Source organism: Hemiscyllium ocellatum, chromosome 4, assembly GCF_020745735.1.
Source record: "Hemiscyllium ocellatum isolate sHemOce1 chromosome 4, sHemOce1.pat.X.cur, whole genome shotgun sequence".
Classification (NCBI taxonomy): Eukaryota; Metazoa; Chordata; class Chondrichthyes; order Orectolobiformes; family Hemiscylliidae; genus Hemiscyllium; species Hemiscyllium ocellatum.
The window spans coordinates 89,943,471-89,963,124 of record NC_083404.1 but is presented as its reverse complement, the minus strand read 5'-3'; the positions used below and the strand labels follow the sequence as shown (position 1 = coordinate 89,963,124).

Sequence of the window (19,654 nt, the reverse complement as noted above, 5' to 3'; positions counted from 1 at the left end):
TTGTATAACTTTAGCAAAATCTCCCTAACATTTATAATCCACTCCCTCTGAAATAAAGACCAACATTCCATTTGCCTTCTCTATTACCTTTTGAACTTGGAAGCCTTCATGGTTGAGGACTCCTAAATTTCTCTGTTCTATTGCTTTCTGCACTCTTCCTCCATTTAAATAATATTCTTCTGGTAATCTATTCTTCTTGCCAAAATGCATAACCTCACGCCGCCCCACATTATATTCCATCTGCCAAGTTTTTGCTCACTTGCTCAATCCATCTATATCTCTCTGCAGACTCTTTGTAACATTCTCAGCACTTGCCTTCCCACCTTTTGTTATTGTCATTCACAAACTTGGCTTCAGTACATTCACTTTCCTCATTCAAGCAATTAATATATATTGTAAATAACTAAGGCCCCAGCACTGATCCTTGCGGTACTCCACTAGTTACAGGTTGCCATCCTGATATGCTGCCTTTCCCCAAAACATTCTGCCTTCTCTGTCAATCCTCTATTCATGCTAATACACTATCTCCAAGACCATAGGCTCTTTCTTATTAAGTAGCTTAATCTGTGGTACCTTATTAGACGCCTTGTACCCAAGGCAGTCAGCACAGTGGACAATTTCCTCTGCAAAACCCAAAGCTAAACAGCACAGAATGATCAAAGTTTGGGAGAAGATTTGTAGCTCGGCTGCTCGTTGTTGTGGTTCTGTTCACCAAGCTGGGAATTTGTGTTGCAGACGTTTCGTCCCCTGTCTCGGTGACATCCTCAGTGCTTGGGAGCCTCCTGTGACTTCAAAGGACTAACCACACTACCATACATCAGGAGCATTTCTGAACTGACAGCCAGACTACTGCGACCACTAGGACTCATAACATCACACAAACCAACAGCCACTCTCAGACAACAACTCAACAGAACGAAGGACCCGGTACCCAGCATGAGCAAAACCAATGTAGTGTACAAAATCCCATGCAAGGACTGCACAAAACACTACATAGGACAAACAGGAAGACAGCTAACGGTCCGCATCCATGAATATCAACTAACCACGAAACGACACGACCAGCTATCCTTAGTAGCCACACACGCAGATGACAAGCAACATAATTCGACTGGGACAACACTACTATTATAGAACAAGCCAAACAGAGAACAGCCAGGGAATTTCTAGAGGCATGGCACTCATCCACAGATTCTATCAACAAACACATCGACCTGGACCCAATATACCGGCCACTGCAGCGGACAGCTGGAACTGACAACTGGAAGCAGCAGAGCCAAACCACTATAAATGCCGGAGGAAACATCACAGAAACGCTTCACAGGAGGCTCCCAAGCACTGAGCATGTCACCTAGACAGGGGACGAAACGTTTGCAACACAAATTCCCAGCTCGGCGAACAGAACTATAACAGCACAGAATGATAAACAAAGCTGGTCTCAAAATCAAACTTGGTCTCAACCCTAACTTCCAGGCGCAACCTATCTCCTCAACCTCCTAGCATCCCCCAATCCCACTCTAAAACCAAGGAAATTTTTCTGCAGACCCGCATGATGTTTTTGCCTGATCTGATTGTGTGCCCTTCCACTCTAATCATATTCTGAGACAACTCTCAGGGTCTAGACAGTATGGAAAATAAAGAGCATGAAAGCATGGGAAGGGTTAAAGCATGAAGACCACTGGTGACCTGTTGCAAGGGGTCTGTGGAATGTTACACTAGTCAAAAAGTCACTGTGGCAGGATGGGATAAGAATAGTGCACTGCTCCTACACCAATTAGCAGAGTAAGGTTGGGGCTGAAAGGTCACTATGGCAGGCTGAGCCAACAACAGTTAGTCAAGTCAGCCTCACCTGATAAATATCATCATGGCAGGTTGGGACAAGTTGTGACAATAAATATTTAGGACATGACATTAAATATTTAATTAATAGTTAGTACAGTCAGCCTGCTTGAGACCCTTGACAATAAATATCTAATCAGTAGTTAGTAGAGCCAGTCTGCTTGAGACCCTTGACAGGAAAATATCTAAGCTAAAAATGTGTTGCTGGAAAAACGCAGCAGGTCAGGCAGCATCCAAGGAACAGGAGAATCGACGTTTCGGGCATGAGCCCTTTTTCGGGCTTATGCCTGAAACGGCAATTCTCCTGTTCCTTGGATGCTGCCTGACCTGCTGCGCTTTTCCAGCAACACATGTTTAGCTCTGATCTCCAGCATTTGCAGTCCACACTTTCTCCTAGTAAATATCTAATCATGACATTAAAATAATATTAAGTAGGGTCTGGGATGGAAGACCATTGTTGCAGAGGTGACAGTAAAATGTCTAATCATGACATTAGAATAATATTAAATAGAATATAGGAAAACACATAACGGCAGAACTATAGAGATAATGGGAACTAACATTATTGGTTTATTGTATAGTTGGAGTGAGGTAATTCTGATTAACAGTTGGACATGCTGATAAGCTAACAAAAACATGATAAAACAGGTACAAAGAGCCACGGATCTTGAAGTTGGGGGCATTCACGAATTTTGCTTTCTGAGTGTCATGGCTTTTGTTTGCAAATAAAAGACCTACTCCTGAAAAACTCTCCGTGTCTCCTGATGATTCTCTACATTTTCCCGACGACAACAGCCAGCGTGCATAAAATTATTGTCAACAGCATGACTGGGGTGGATGTGAAACCTTCTTCCTTCCCCCAGCTATGTTAAGGGGTCATCGCCTGTCAGTAAGAAACTGCCTTCGAGCAGAGATTTCAAGAAGAAACAACCCTGACTATATGATAACTCTTCATTAAGCAATTGGGAGGAAGAAAACTGTCTTGTAGATTATAACAAACAGGACTGATGAGGGCAGAGAGGTAGATGTGATCTATGTGGACTTCAGCAAGGCTTTCAACAGAGTTCCCCATGGGAGACTGGTTAGCAAGGTTAGCTGTCACAGAATACAGGGAGAACTAGCCATCTGGATACAGAACTGGTTCAAAGGTAGAAGAGACAGTGGTGGTGGAGGGTTGTTTTTTCAGACTGGAGGCCTGTGACCAGTGGAATGCCACAAGGATCAGTGCTTGGTCCACTATTTTTTGTCATTTATATAATTTGTATGTGAGTATAAGAGGTATAGTCAGTAAGTTTGCAGATGACGCCATAATTGGAGATGTAGTGGACAGCGAAGAGTGTTACCTCAGATTACAACAGGATCTTGACCAGATGGGCCAATGGGCTGAGAAGTGGCAGACGGATTTTAATCCAGATAAATACGAGGTGCTGCATTTTGAGAAAGCAAATCTTAGCAGTACTTATACACGTAATGGTAAGGTACTAGGGAATGTTGCTGAATAGAGACCTTGGAGTGCAGGTTCATAGCTCCTTGAAAGTAGATTCGCAAGCAGATAGAATAGTGAAAGTGGTGTTTGGTATGCTTTCCTTTATTGGTCAGAGTATCGAGTACACGAGTTCGGAGGTCATGTTGTGGCTGTACAAGACATTGGTTAGACCACTATTGGAACATTGCGTGCAATTCTAGTCTCCTTCTTATCAGAAAGATGTTGTGAAACTTGAAAGAGTTCAGAAAAGATTTATAAGGATGTTGTCAAGGTTGGAGGATTTGAGCTATAGGGAGAGGCTGAACAGGCTAGGGCTGTTTTCCCTGGAGCGCGGAGGCTGAGGGGTGACCTTATAGAGGTTTACAAAATTATGAGGGGCATGGATAGGATAAATAGACAAAGTCTTTTCCCTGAGGTAGGAGGATCCAAAACTAGACAGCATAGGTTTAGGGTGAGAGGGAAAAAATATAAAAGAGACCTAAGGGGCAACTTTGTCACACAGAGGGTCCTCCGTGTATGGAATCAGCTGCCAGAGAAAGTGGTGGAGGCTTTAAAAGGCATTTGAATGGGTATATGAATAAGAAGGGCTTAGAAGGATATGGGCCGAGTGCTGGAAGGTGGGACTAGATTGGGTTGGGATATCTGGTCGGCATGAATGGGTTGGATCAAAGGCTCTGTTTCCATGCTGTACATCTCTGTGACTCTATGACTCTATATGGGAAAGTTTAACCTGTCTACAAAATGTTCAAATTCAATGTCAAGTTTTGCCCAATATTGTTCCTTACACTGAACATTAATCACTTTTATCATGAAGCAGAAAACATGCAGCCAGAAAAAAGAGCACATGCAGTCATTTATCTCCAGCGCTGAAGAACTAAAGGAGCAGTTGAAATTGGAGCTTTCAGTTAAATATTGGCAGATTGTCAGAAATGAGTTAAATTCTTTCAACTGTGTAAAACTTCCTCTGTGCAAACACTAATTGTTCTGAATTTTATGTTAGCTTTGGTATTCTGAGAGGATTTTAGTTCAAATGATGGACATGTGTTCTTTGGCGAGTTACCACATCAAACAAAACCAATAAATAAACTAAGCAAGCCACTGAGTAGACTTAACTTACAGTACCATATACAAGGTAGTTTACTCATTTTTAAGCACTTAATTATTTATGTAAATTCCACTCCAGCAACCAAGGAATGACTCAAACAGATAAAGCAGATGCCAATTCCAGACCGCAGTGAAAACTCTCTATCTCGGTATATAATGATGATTATACTGGTGATCTAGATAAGCAACAAGGAAGGATTTATATGGAACAACTTATCAGAAATTAATCTACAATTTTGCAAAATTGTCCCTAATTTAGTATTAACTTCTTTTGTTATCATTTAAAATAATAATCAGGTGCAAATCATAATCTTACTAAGATTCCTTTGTCTTGGGGCAGAAGATGGCAGTGGAAAATTTGCAGTCTGTTGTGACCGGCCATTCTTGCAATCTTCACCCTTATATCCAGGGCAACACCTCCACTCTAGCTGAGTCACCACCTTGTATGCAACCTTATATAGAGGACGGAAATGTGTGCGATATCTAATTCAAAAAACATATGAAGAAAATTGTTCACGTGGAAATGTATGTAGCAACTTAAACATCTTTTACTTACTCCAATATGTTCAATTAAGAAAACACCGATTGTTCAGACCCTTTTTCAGAATTAGGACATCCAATTCCTCTATGTGGTGGAGTGATAGTCTCTGAGTCAATGCTTTTACATCCCACTTCAGACTGAAAGTGCATGCACAATATGGTCAAACAGGCTGAGCATCAATCTCTAAATCGTTCCAACATTCACCATTAGCAAGGAGTAAGACTGAAAAAGACCTCTGGTCAGTCACATAATGGGAAGAAAATTGAAGCCTCTGCCATCACTGTTCTTAGATCTGGAATACTTTACGTACATAAAGCTGTATGTTTCCACAGCAACTTGGTCACATTAGATTAGCTGGGGTTCAATCCATGCTTTGGCTGAGGAGGACTGGGGCCTACCTCTTTTCCCTATACTTGGTGAGATTGTGGTATTGTGGGTCACGCCTGAAGTAACAAATTTCTGATAAGGTTTTAATGAATCTTCATTAATTCCTTTCTATGGTTTCACCATGTTTTAAAATCAGAATTGTATGTTTTATTCTTCAGTCGTCCAGACAATTTACAGGTTTAGCATATTTCCATTGCTTATTTTTAATGGATTATGTATAAATTGCAAAGTAGTTTTCTTTTTCCCTTTTTTAAACTACCATCCTTTCCTTTAAAGTTTCCTTAGCTACTTTGTTCCTTCGTTCCATTTAGTATCTTATCACTTAAAGTATGGCCCAGAGTGTACAGCTCCAGTGATGGTAGAATTGTCAGTATTCCCCAGTCATGATTGACAGCAACCTTTGCCAAGATATGCATAGTTGAATGTGAAAATCTACAAGTTTTTGTCAGTGATTCCATACTTCTCCACAGAATGCCCAGTTGAAGTCTCCACAGACTACAATCAATTAGAAATCATAAAACTGATGAGAACTTCCATTTTCTCACTATTAGTCTGGCTGTAAAAAACTCCAAGAAAGTTGTATCTTGTTAAATGAAGTGTAGTTGGGATTTTAACAGCATACTAAGTTCATAATAATTGCTGAACAATTTGTCTAACATTGCAGAAATGAATTCTATGTTCATGTAATATCAAATTTCTCTTACGCTGGACAAAATTTGACTTTTCAATAAAACAATCAAATTGATTGACATTCCGATTTCCAGTAATCCTATGTGTGTTCTAGTTTTTATTTCAATATGTCTAAAACGGTATTAAAAAGAGACAGAGAAAGTGTTTTTAACTTTCAGCATTTGCTGCCTGTGAGAGTTTTCAATGTAACATGGCTGCTTAGTGGGTGATGTTTGCACTATGGACTTGATTCCCATTCCAACTGAGATACACTTCGCATGCACCTCCTAGCCCTGATCCAGAGGATGGAAGGCAATGGCAAACCACTACTGACAAAACTGCCAAGCGAACAGCTCAGAATGAAGCAACATCAGCCGACATTAATTCAAGGATCTGCCTTTGGGAGGAGCAGACATGATATGATTTGGCTGCTTAACCTAGTTGATGACATCTTTGCTCCTAGACTCCTGGGACTCACCTTGACTTGATGCCAGATAAATATACATCAAGAAAGATGAAATCCTTGTGCCAGACATCACTAAATTGTTATGGGTCTTTTTTTGTAGATTAGTGGCAATTGTTGTTGCTTTGATTGGAGTGCAAAATTCAAGCATCATTTGCCACCTCTTTTTCCAAAAATGTAGCACCAAATATTTCTATGTATGAACTGTATTTGCCACCGACAATACCCATTTAACTAAACATCTACATGCTCCTGCAATTTTGTTCAAATCTACCATGCCTCCAAATATAGTATCAGCAAACTTTAATAACATTTCTTATTTCTGTGCTTAAATAATTAATCCAACTGGAAAGCAAAAGTTAATCTCAGTCAATATTATCTATGCTTAAACATATTCCATTAGGACACACTGTGATCATCTGAGGAGCAAGTACATGGGTTAAATATAATTCAAACAAGCATTAATGTTGCTGATGAACATCACTTCATTCAACAAGAGAAGGCACAAGTCTCTATTTAATCATAGGAAATTAAGACTGGATGAAGTTGCAGCGGGTGACTATTCTGGAGATAGTGATCATAATACAGTAAGATTTGCAGCATTATGGAAAAGGGCAAAGATAAAGCAGGAGGAAAAGTTCTAAACTGGGGAAAGGCAAATGTTAGAAATTTGACAGATGTTCTGGCAAAAGAGGATTAATCACATCGACTTGAAAGAAAGTCAGTGGCAAATCAGTGCGAGGTATTCAAAACCACAGTTGCCAAACAAAGAAACAGAATGGTACTACCAAATCTGGAGTCCCCTGCAAGTATTCAAAAGCATACAGGCAGGATAAAGTAGACATATAGAATGCATGACAATATTTTGAAACTTAAAATTTTAGGAAGCTCAAAGCAGTATAGGAAATATAGGATAAAGTGAAGAAGGAAATTAGGAAATCAAAGAGGATATAAAGAAAACTGACCAATAAAATTCAGAAAAATCCAAGGTTGTTTGACAAGTCCATTAAGTACCAGATGATGACTAAGGAACTGGTAGGGACCATCAGAGATGTACACGATAGCTTCTACATGGATGTGGGCAGGATTCTAAATGAGTATTTTGTCTCAGTCTTCACAAAGTAATTAGGCAAATGTTTTATTTAAAAAGGAAAAATGTGAAATATTTTTAAAAATTAGCATAATGAGAAGGAAAGTACTGGAGGGACAGACCTAATTGAAAGCAGCTAAATTACCAGGACTGGAGGAATTGTATTCCAGGCTGTTAAAGGAAGCTGGTGAGGAAAGAGCAGACAACCTGAGGATCATTTTCCAATTGTCACTCGGTATTGGTGAGGTACCATAGGATTGGAGGCCTGCAAGTATTGTACTATCATTTAAAAAGGATGCAAGAGATAATTATAGGCTGGTAAATCTGACCTCAGTGGTGGGCAAGGTACTGGAGTCAATACAGAATAACAGAATTAACTGTTACTTGAAGGGATCCACAGATTAATCAGCCTGTTTTTTGAGGGGAGGTTATGATTTATTTTTTGCGACTTAATTTAATCTGTTGAGGAAGTAACAATGATTGATGACAGTACTACAGTGGATACTGTTGACATGGATTTTCATAAGGTCCCACATGGCAGACTAGAAAAATTAAAGCCTATGTGGTGAGCTCGATCGAAAACTGCCTCAGTTACAGGAACAAAAAAGGGTATTGGGGTAATCAGCAATGGCTGTCTTCTACACTGAATGAAAATCAATTTCCGGTAGTGTTCCATAGGGCTCAATGTTGGTTCCCTTGCTGTTTGTGGTATATATTGATTATTTAGACTTAAATGGTATGATTGGGAAATTTACAGATGACACAAAATTTAGCTGGATAGTTGCTAGTGAAGGGGATGACTCATGACTCCAGGAAGATATCAATAGTTTGTTTGAATGGATAGAAAAGCAGCCACTGAAATTCAATCCAGAGAAGTGTGAGGTTATGCATTTGAGGCAGCAAAATAAAACAAGAGAATACACAATAAATGAAAGGATATTGAGAGGAAGTGGGAAACCTTGAGTTGCATGTCCACAAGTTCCTGAAGGTGATAGGACAGATAGCTAAGGTGGCAAAGAAGACATATGAAACACTTTGCTTCAGTGGATGAGGTATTAAATACAAAAGCAGGAACATGATATTTGAATTATTTAAGACACAAGTTAGGCCACAGCTGGAGTTTTGTGTATGGTTTTGATCAGCAGAGATTTACAAGAATGTTGCTCGGACTTGGAAATTGCAAGTATGAGGAAAGACTGGATACCCTAAGGTTGTTTTTCTTCAAACAGAGGATGCTGAGAGATGACTTGATTGAGATGTAAAAATAATTAGGGGTTTGGATAGAGCAGACAGGGAAGACCTGCTTCTCCTCAAGATCAATTACCAGGGGGCACAGATTTAAGGTGATTGGTAAAAGAATTCAAGGAAACATGGGGGAAAACCTTTTCACCAGAGAATGCTGTGTATTTGGAATTCACTGCCCAGTTTAGTGTTCGAGGTGTAAACATTTTTAAGAGGAACGTATATCTACATCCAAAATACTGCAATAGACCAGGTACTGGTAAATGGGATTATAATGGGCAGGTAGTTTATTTAGGAGAAAGTGAGAACTGTAAATACTGGAGATCAGAGCTGAAAATGTGTTGCTGGAAAAGTGCAGCCGGTCAGCCAGCATCCTGAAGAAAGGCTCATGCCCGAAATGTCAATTCTCCTGCTCCTTGGATGCTGCCTGACCTGCTGCGCTTTTCCAGCAACACATTTTCAGGTAGTTTATTTAGCCAGTATAGTCTCTTTATGTGCTGTAACTTTTCTATCTTCAATATGTATTCATAATATGTTATTTTCTCTTTTGTTTCCTTTTATCATCATGTATTTTATACAGATACACAAACAAACATTATATTTTCATCAATCTTGTTAATATTTGTTTTGTACTGAACACAGTTTAACTTTCAACATGATGACAATTGGAAATGCAACCTCAGCAACACATTAAGCTAACCTCTAATATGGCACATTTGTTGCTGAATTATTTACTTTTCTCACACTTTTATCATGTTTCATAGAAACAAATGCATGCAGGATCAACACATTAATGAAGATCATTACTGAGTAACCATGAATAAATAGGAAAGGCATGAAACAAATTCCAGCCTGTTTACTATGCCTTTTGATTATTGCACTGCATTGCTTAGCCATTGTTACTTTGATTGAATGTCAATACTCTTCAGGATATACGAGATACACTCAAACAAAATAATGCAATGTTGCAAATTGTATTATGTGAACACCTCTGGAATACCGTTAGTCTGTACAGTGAAGTTGTGCAAGGTTTATATGTCTTCTTTCTCATTGTACTGTAGCAGTAATTTATATCTTATAAGATTAATCTAATTGATCTAAATAATTGTTGCCTATAATCAAAAGTCTCTGAAGCACAATAGTAGGTAAATCTATCTACCAAGTTGAGCTGTTTCAAGAACTTAAATTTCTAACTACCAAGCAAGGCTGTTTCACTTAAATTTCAGCACTTGAGTGGTTAACCATGCCTAATCTGCAAGTATTTATGTATAACGTTTTAATTATTTCCCTGCAGCTGATGTTTCTTGTAATTAGCTGAAGGGTATGGGGCCACAAATGATTAAAAGGTATTTCAATTTAAAGCAATTCCTTCAGCTGCCCGTTCCAACTGGCTTCTTATCAGTTTTAATTACAGGGTTAAACCACAGAAATGCTCTGGAGAATTTGAAAGGATTTCCCTTGGAAAGTCTCCCTATCTGATCAAATCTCTTCCATTCAGGGAGGAACGTTTATATCAACACAGACAAGGAACTTTTGCACTCAAGAGATACCAAGCAGAAGGGGATTATTTTAAAGCAGCATAGCTCCTTTTGAAACTGACTTTACAGTTTTTGATTTTTTTAAAAATTCAGATCTCAAATGTGATTCAAATGTTATAATGATTCACAATCGTACTCCTCTAGTGCCCTAATCCTGAAGGCAAGCCAGAAATAAAAGATGTGGCTTTTATTTGCTTATTGTCACACAGGGATGGGGTCAAGATGCAGGTGGACAGAAACAGACAGCTGTACTCAACCCATCCTGTTCCTAACTTCCATAGAGGCCCGACTAAGGTAACACTCGCGTTGCATGTTTTTGTTAGTAATTGAATGACAATGTCAGAGTTAGTAGTGCCAACACTAATAACATTCATGAGCAATACTTTAGGATCTCACAGCCTCCCAAGGTACTTCACAGCCAAGGAGGTACTTTTGAAGTTACAATGTAAATTAATTAGATAGGAAAAACTTTGTCATTTTTATGATTTAAAAAAAAATGGAAGGTTTCAGCAACACCACAATGTTTCAGTGTTGCGATGTTATTGCAACATGGAGGAAATTATTAAGTTTTATGATGACAAAGTTTCTCTGGCAACTTTACAGAGGAGGCAGCCATTTTTAAACCACGCCATCCTCTGAAGCATTTTAACTGAATAAATTCTCATACTATTACTTCAAAGAAACGTCGTGGGTTTTAGAACAAATTACTAAAGTCTACATTTTCTTTCCAATTTTTACCCATTTTTTTCCTGAAGGAACTGGCTTCTAGAGAGGCTGTACACACCTACAAAACATCTGCTAATCCGTCGAAAATTCACGTGAGTCTAGTCAATGAATGTTAGCATGAGATAACAGTTGTGAACATCTCAGCTAGTGTGATCCTTATTTAACCTTCACACACTTGCGTTTTCCTGGAGACTGCCTGAATAGCAATCAGGAGTGGAAACGCTGAATAATTTTCCATTCCTAAGCGAAGGTTGCTGAGACTAACTGTTAAGGCACCTAACTCTGTTCTGTATGTGTAAGGAAAGATGGTCTCAATATTAAGAAGGAATATTTAAAGAATACTAGGTGATGGGCTTTCTCCTCCTCCAAGGCGAGAGTTGTTAAGGGATGTCAGCAGCACAGGAGGCATTTGCATTGATTGACAGGTGGCAAGGTTTCTGTTCCTCACTTTGGAGAAGTTCTTTTTCAGAGAGCTCCCAATAGATCAGATGGCAGCGCCAATGTAGTCACAGCTATGCCAACAGGAGTAGTGGCCACTAGTGTGAATGCAGGCAATCTGCCTAACCTAAGCCAAGATAGAGGTAACATTGAAGATAGAAGATTAGAGCAGGAGGAGGCCATTCAGATTGTCATTGAGGAGACAGGAGAGGTTTTGGGGATAGAAAGAATGATCTGGGAGTCTTGATGGGGAATGCAAGGGTTAAAGACATCCCAAGAACGCACAATGGCTCAGTGGTTAGCACTGCTACCTCACAGCCCCAGGGACCCAGGTTCAATTCTAACCTTGGGTGACTATCTGTGTGGAGTTTGCATGTTCTCCCTGTGTCTGTGTGGGTTTCCTCTTGGTGCTCTGGTTTCCTCCCACACTCCAAAGACGTGCAAGTTAGGTGGATTGGCCATACTACATTGCCTTGTAGTGTCCAGGGATGTGCAGGCTAGGTGGATTAGCTGTGGTAAATGTGAAGTTATGAGGATGTGGGTCTGCTTGGGATGGTCTTCAGAGGGTCACTGAAGACTTGATAGGCCAAATGACCTCTTGTACAGATTCTGTAACTCTACAAGATGAAGTCAGGTAATGCTTAGGATGGACCTTGATCAGGAAACGTAGCCAGTAATGGAGTTTCCTCACTCTCTTTTTGTCCCCCAACCCAAGTCCAAATAGGGCGATCTGCACAGATATTAAACCCCCCCACTACCACAGCACCCCACCCTCCCCTGCTCATTGAGACTGGATGTCCAATGTCTATAAGGGCAGCTAGTAGGGTATGGAAGATGGACATCCTGACCTAGGTTTCTCATGTACACCTCCACCCCTGTAAATGGCTGACAGGAGTAGAGTGGGATCAGGGCGATGTTGGGAATTTCATGGCCCCTACCACAAACCCTTATACGCAAATCCACCACCAGCAGCCCATAGTATTCTGCCCTATGATTTAAATATCTCCAGAACCAAGAGCAATCTTTTTGGAAAGTTTTGACTTGCAACTCCAAATCTTGAATGTGGCACCAAATCCACACAGATTCTCAGGCCAGATTAATAATCTGTGTAATCAGCTAGTGACATATGGACCACAAAAAATGTTGATGATCTGGATTACAGACTGGCCCCAAGAAATAACTGAACTCTGTCCTTAAAGCACCAAACTGTGAGTCATTTATCTGACAACATAAACAGTGTTCTGTATCCGCAGTCACTAATCTGTGTTGTAGCCTCAATTCACGATGCCCACAAAAATTAATGACTGACAAGAGCCTGATCTTGGGTAAACAGACTTCTGCTATTAAACAGAATTTGGTGAATGGGATTGAGCACAGTGAACCACCCATTTGGATATTCTTGTTTCCTCTGTAACTTAATACTTCAATATATGCTAATGTGGACTACACATAGAAGATCAGAGATAAGCACAACTGAGAAGCTGTCCTGTCACTGTTTAAGGAGCAGAAGACATAGGTGCAGAAGTAGGCCATTCAGCCTATCGATTCTGCTTGGCCATTCAGTGACATCAATGAGACTAATCAGATAATCATCAACTCCACTTTCCTGCATTTTTGCCATAATCCTTGATTTCCTTAATGCTTAGAAATTTATCTATCTTAGCACTTAATGTCTCAGTCTCATCAGCCTTCTATGGTAAAGAATTCCACAGATCAACATCTCTCGGAGAAGAAATTCCTTCCCCTTTTTGTTGTAAGAGGGTGACCCTTCACATTGGGTTTATACCCTCTGGTCCCTGACTTTCCCATAAGGGAAACAATTTTTCCACAATTACCCCATCAAGCCCTCCAAGAATCTTATGTTTTATAAGACCACCATTCATTCATCCAAACTCCGAGGATTACAAGCCCAACCAAACCAATCCCTCTTCTTACATAATCCCTTCATTCCCAGGATCATACAAGTGAACTTTCTCTGGCCTGCATCCAATACTAGTTCATATATTTCAATAAGGCTGCCTTTTGATCTTCGAATGTGGACTACACATAGAAGATCAGAGATAAGCACAACTGAGTGAGTATATTTAACGCTCTAAAATGTCTATGGTACACATAATCCTTTGAAGGTGTTTCATATGTAAAGTTTCAATAGTTCAGCTTGTGGAAGGGTTCTACTCATGCATGTTTATATTGGTAAAACTTTTCTCATGTCAGTAGCATTTCTGCGGGTCTCCCTGGGATAAGAGGGGCAGTGTTAGCAATCTGATAAACTTGGAATGACACATCCCTAAACTGACGTAAAAGTAGTTAAAAGGCTGAAAGGGGATGATACCTTTGCTTGAAGGCATTTAACACTCCCCGACCAATCTGCATTTGACACTGGCGCCAAAGGCCTTTGCAGTCAGGCAGGGTGGAGTGGGTTATGTTTGGAAGGGCGTGCTGGGGGCCTAGGGAACGAATCGAGTGTTTTCATGAGCACTGAAACGGAGATGACATCTGGATTTAGAGGAGGAGAAAGCCTCTCCAATTCTGCTGGTATTTACACTGAGGTAAACGAGCTGCAGGCGGCAGTGGACGAATTCAATTTATCGATTAATACCCCACTCGGATATCAGAATTTCGCAGCGGGACCACATACCGTGGATCTGGGTGTTAGCAGAGCCAAACCAAGGGCAATCTGTAATCGTATTTAATTTGACAAAAACAGCATTGTTTATGATTTTTCCTCTCAGTGCTTGGGGTTTGAAATCGAGAAGATACAGCAACAAATGGGTTTGCAATCCTATGTTTACAGTAATGGAGCCAAGAAAACTTAGTCCAGATGTTTAGTTATAAACATATCGGGTTATAATAACGATTTATCAAGTGGGATGGTATATCGTTTTATTGTTGGATTTCAGTCGCTGTTGGTGACCCGGTGAATTAAGGAATGTATTAAAAAGGATAGTCTGGGTGTGATGCATGTCATATTTTGAGGAGAGACTGAATTTGCCCTGTGCCTTGTAATGTGCGATATTACAGGCCAAATCTTCGTGTTCCCTGCCTCAGCCCCCGTCAACCGGAGCGGGTCGCTTCCTACTTACCGCACAGTAGGAGGGCAATTGAGCTGACCCCAGGGGCAGGGCTGGTATTCCGGCTTGATGTAACTTGCTGCACTGTCCAGCACCGAACATGTCACATTCTTCTTCACTATGTGAGCACACCAGTTTCTGCAGGAGCGAGGAGACAACACACACACATGAGAGCCAGAATGGACTGTAGATAACAAAGGCGCGGGTAAAGCTATTGGCGCGACAGTAAGGCAGCTCCCCACACGGCAGAAAGCAAGGCCACTCATTGTGAGGGAAGGACTGGAGTGTGTGTGTGTGTCAGATACACCTTGAAACTGGCTCCACTCGCCAGTCAACCTTGGGCCAAGGGAGCAAAGGTGAGGCAGAAGTTAAATATTCCACTTAGCATCAATTCAAATCAAGTTGCTCCCCATTTTAAAGTAAATATTTATATAAATAAATCCCACGGTTTATTTTGCCAGAAAGGTTAGATTAAATCAGAAGATGTTGAAATGAAGAGGAGTGAACACTCTTCGTGATCGTTGGTTTAAAAAAGTCGCACCCTCCAGAGTGGTCTGGCCAAAGTGCTGGACTTATTTCCACCGCCTTGAGCTCTTTCTGCCAAATATAATGGGAGACAGAGTACTGGAGCCTCCCGGTGCCTCAAATGTATGTATAGTCTTATGAGTAAGAAATGTGAGATCTCCATATGTGGAGACTGTACAGAACCGAATTGCTCTAGTGACTACGGATGTGTACCAAGGTGTTTTTTTTTAATGAATAAGGTACATTTTTGACATTTAAAAAGAAACTGGACTTACTTGTTGCGTCCTGTGAGTCTGTTGGCAGCTTGCCGGGGTGGGGACCTGGCCGAGTACAGATGGTATCTGGAAGATGGAAGTGTAGCTTGTACATGGGACAGTAAAAAACTGATCAGAATCACAGAGCAGCTCAGCCAAACCGCCTCCCTCTCAACTCGTCTTCCGGCCATTGTAACGGGACAGTTTTCCAACACCCACTCTCTTCGGTAGAATTAGCGATCGCTTTAAGCCCAGACCACCGCCGAAGCTGCTCTGGGGAGCTGCTGAAGGGAGCAGGCTCTGGCGGTCAGACTGGGAGTGGACTCGCTCTGTTTGAGGGGACGCCTCCGGCGTGGAGAAATGCGGGTTTTTCCTGTAGCCCTGAGCGGAATTTTTTTTATATAGAATGACGTTAATCTTTCTACACTGGAGCTTCAGACACACCACTAGGAACTCTGCTCGTTTTTTCTAAAAAAAACTTGGCTTAAGCCCCATCCCAAACTCTTGATGGGAGGCTGCCTGGTAACCTCGCTACATCGGCATAGACAATGTCTGCTTTCGAAATCTGGATCAGGGAAACGAGGTATAAAGAGACACAAGCCGTCAGGTGGAGGGAATGTGGATGGGATGCCAGTTCACTTTCTCCTGTGTTTCACGTCGCACCACGTCCGTTATGAAAGTAACTTTCCTATAAACCCAGAACGAGTTGCCAAGAAACTTTCAGTTTGGAACCAGCTCGCTGTAAATTGCAGATCAAAAATAGCACATTTGGAATCTTGGCAGTACAGCTCATTTATTTGGTAATTGCATTTAAATATGATATTTGACATAATAGTGAACCTTCCAAGGCTAACATTATATGGCATTTATCGAGATTTAACGGATGCTAATAAAAAAAGCAAAATGACTTTGGACAGCAAAGCTCTGCTGATAGCCAGGAACTCTATATAAGGAAATATGGTTCAACAGGGATCTGCCAGTTATGTATCTGTGCAAGCAACTTTACACAGTAGGAAAAGCATGATGTACAAAATCAAAATGATGCAGAGGCTGGAAATCTGAACCAAATACTGCTGTCCCGTGGCAGTCCATTAGCTCTACATTGATGTCCTTTTAAAAACTGCAGCCTATTCAATTCAGTTTAAATGAATGATACCCTTGTGCTGACTCCCCTCATTTTGCTAAAATCGTGAAGAGACCTAATGGGATGTCACCATTCTAAATGAACCCAGTATTCATGCAAAAACTTTTAAGGCAAGAAATCACTTCCAGAAGTGGTTTGTACCCCACAGCAGTTTAGTATAAGTGCTGCCAAGTGTAAGGAATGTTTTCTTTTTGAAAGACCACCTTAAAATTTTCAAAAAATAATATTGAATATTTTTACTATGACACTCCCATTGTCTTTCTCTTAACAGCAACATTTTAAGGGGTGTTCAAAAGTTTAAAGTAAACCTCTTACACAATAGTATGTTACCAGCAGACAGAGTGGGACAAAACTTTACATGACAGCTAAGGAAACTTTCTGTGGAAGGTTCCATTCTTATTTATCCAGCGACCACCAGAGAAACTTCTGAAATTACTTTCTTCCCACCTCTTACCATTACTGCTAGAGTTCTTCCCGTACTGATGATCCATATTTGCCCACTCCTTTTCATGTAGTGAGGCAGGTTCATTTGTCGAATTCAAGGGGATATTGGATGATTATTGGGATGGAAATAATGCACAAGGGTATAAGGAAAAAGGAAATTGGCAGTATGCTCAGTTAAAGACCCAGCACAGACCCGAAGGGCCTAATGACCTCCTTCTGTGCCATCACAATTCTGTACTCTCTGATTTTCATCCACATGCTGCCACATAGTGACACTACTTGAAAACACAATGCCAGGTAACACTTGGATGCTGATGACATCCAGTTCTACCCAGGTCTATTTTGGTAAACTCCTTGGCTGATGTTCAGCCCTGAATGAGATTAGATTTCTTCAATTCAACCTTGGCAAAGACATGTCTTTGTCACCCCACAATCTCCCTTTCTTGCTCATTGTTTTCATGTATGTCCCTAGCCATGTATTTAGGTTGAATCAGGCTGTTCACAATCCTCCAACCATATGGGATTAATGTGGACTCCACCAGTTTCCTCACTTCCCCTCCCCCACCTTATCCCAGATTCAACCTTCCAGCTCAGCACCACCTTCATGACCTGTCCTACCTGTCCATCTTCCTTCCCACCTACCCGCTCCACCTTTCTCTCTGACCTATCACCATTACTCACCTCTTCAGCTAGCTATCGTGCTTTCAGCTACCTCCCCCAGGCCCACTCCCCCCACCCCCCTCCCATTTATCTCTACCCCTTTGGCTCACAAGCCTCATTTCTGGTGAAGGGCTTATGCCCAAAACATTGATTCTCCTGCCCCTCGGATGCTGTCTAACCTGCTGTGCTCTTCCAGCATCACTCTCTTGACTCTGATCTCCAGCATCTGCAGTCCTCACTTTCTCCCTGTTCACAATCTTTTCTACCTTTGATGTTATTCATTTAGAGGATATGGGCTTCAATGGTAGGATCAGCATTTGCTGCCCGTCACTAATTGCCCTCAAGAAGATGGTGGTAACCTGCCATTTTGAACCACTGCAGATCATTTGGTGTAGGCACACTCATAATGCTGTTGGACATTGAGTTCCAGGATGTTGAGCCAGCAATACTGAAGCCAGGATGAATCCAATTTGACCCTGAGCTAAACATCTGATACCTTTTCCTCTTCATCACAAAGAATATGAGATCAATAATATTGATGATCCTTGTCCCTACCTTTAAGCCCATCTGCCCCAAGAACCTCATTCATACCTTGTCACTGTCAGAATTGACTGTTCAAAAGCTCTTCAAGCCGGTCTCCTGCTTTCCACTCTCCATCCACAAACACCCATCCAAATTTTTCTTGTCTATTACTGACACTCAGTCCCCATGCTCACAAACCTACATTGACTAGTATTGATATGGAATTTTCAATGGCATTTGATAAAGTTCATCAATAAGTCAAAACTCATAGAATTGGTGGCAAGTTAGTGACTTGGCTAAGAAGTTAGCTGAGTAGCAGGAGACGTAGGGATAATCAGCTGTTACTCAAGTTGGCAGGATAAAACAAATGGTATCTCATAAAGATCAAAATGTTCAATGTACTCATTAGTGACTTGGATTTTAAAAAAATCACAAAGGCAGGGTGATACTATAAGCAATATTGACAGGACTGTAAAATTACAGGAAGATATTGCTAGAGTAAATGAATGAGAAAAAAACTTTGGCAAAATAATTCACTGTTGGAAATTATGAGCTCATCCACTTTGGAGCTGAAAACAACAGAAACATGGGACAGATCATTAAGTTTGATGAACAGGTCCAGAAAAGCTTTGGAATACAGATCATTATATCCAGAGGAACAAAATACGAACTTCTAAGCACTGCAAACAGTTCTGGACCCCACCCCTTTGGCAGGATATTTTGACCTTGTTGGGATTGATTGATGCATTGGCTCCAAGGGTAAAACTGCAGGAGATTAAACAACAGGTTTGTTGTCTGAAATTTAGAAGGTTTATGGGTGACTTTTTGAAGCTTTCAAGATGCAATATTAAGGGGACAGATTGGGAGAACAGGTTTAGAACTGGGATACTGGTTAAGATTTAAAGTTAGACCTTTTAGGAGTGAAATGAGGAAACATTTCTTCACACAAGGGTATTGGAAGTTTGGAATTGGTGGTAGGTGAATTGTTAATTTTGAAACTGAGATGGATAGATTTTTGTTAGCTACAGGTATTAAAAAAATGGAAAAAGACTGGGATTGGGTCACAGATCAGCATGAGCTCACTGATTGGTAAAACAATTTTGAGAGACTAAATGTCCAACTGCTGCTGCTAAGATTCTATAACTGAACCTCATGATTCTACAATGGAGTATAATTTTATCAGAATATTTAAGATTGTGTATTACTGTCACTGCATTCTCTTAAGTGCACCAAAGCCGAGAAGGAGAATGAACTTTAAGAATATACCAACTTAAATCTGAACTTCAGGTGACTGAGATGTCGGTGGGGGACCACTTTGGGGCCAGCGACCATAATTCTATTAGATTTAAAATAATGATGGAAAAGGATAGACCAGACCTAAAAGTTGAAGTTTTAAATTGGAGAAAGGCCAAATTTTTCGGTATTAGGCAAAAACTTTCAAAAGCTGATTGGGGGCAGATGTTCGCACATAAAGGGACGGCTAGAAAATGGGAAGCCTTCAGAAATGAGAT

At 40.7% G+C, this 19,654-nt stretch overlaps 1 protein-coding gene across 1 annotated transcript in view; it reads right to left on the bottom strand.

Annotated features, from left to right (window-relative positions):
• Window positions 1-16,035, bottom strand: part of emilin2b (elastin microfibril interfacer 2b) — an 83,142-nt gene extending 67,107 nt beyond the window's left edge. Inside the window, exons 1-3 of the mRNA XM_060823605.1 lie at window positions 15,395-16,035; window positions 14,607-14,732; window positions 4,746-4,912 (exon numbers count right to left, since the gene is read on the bottom strand). Coding sequence (XP_060679588.1) covers window positions 4,746-4,912; window positions 14,607-14,732; window positions 15,395-15,564 — 463 coding nt within the window. The 5' untranslated portion in view covers window positions 15,565-16,035. The remainder of the gene's footprint in view (window positions 1-4,745; window positions 4,913-14,606; window positions 14,733-15,394) is intronic.
• Between the last annotated feature and the right edge of the window lie 3,619 nt (window positions 16,036-19,654).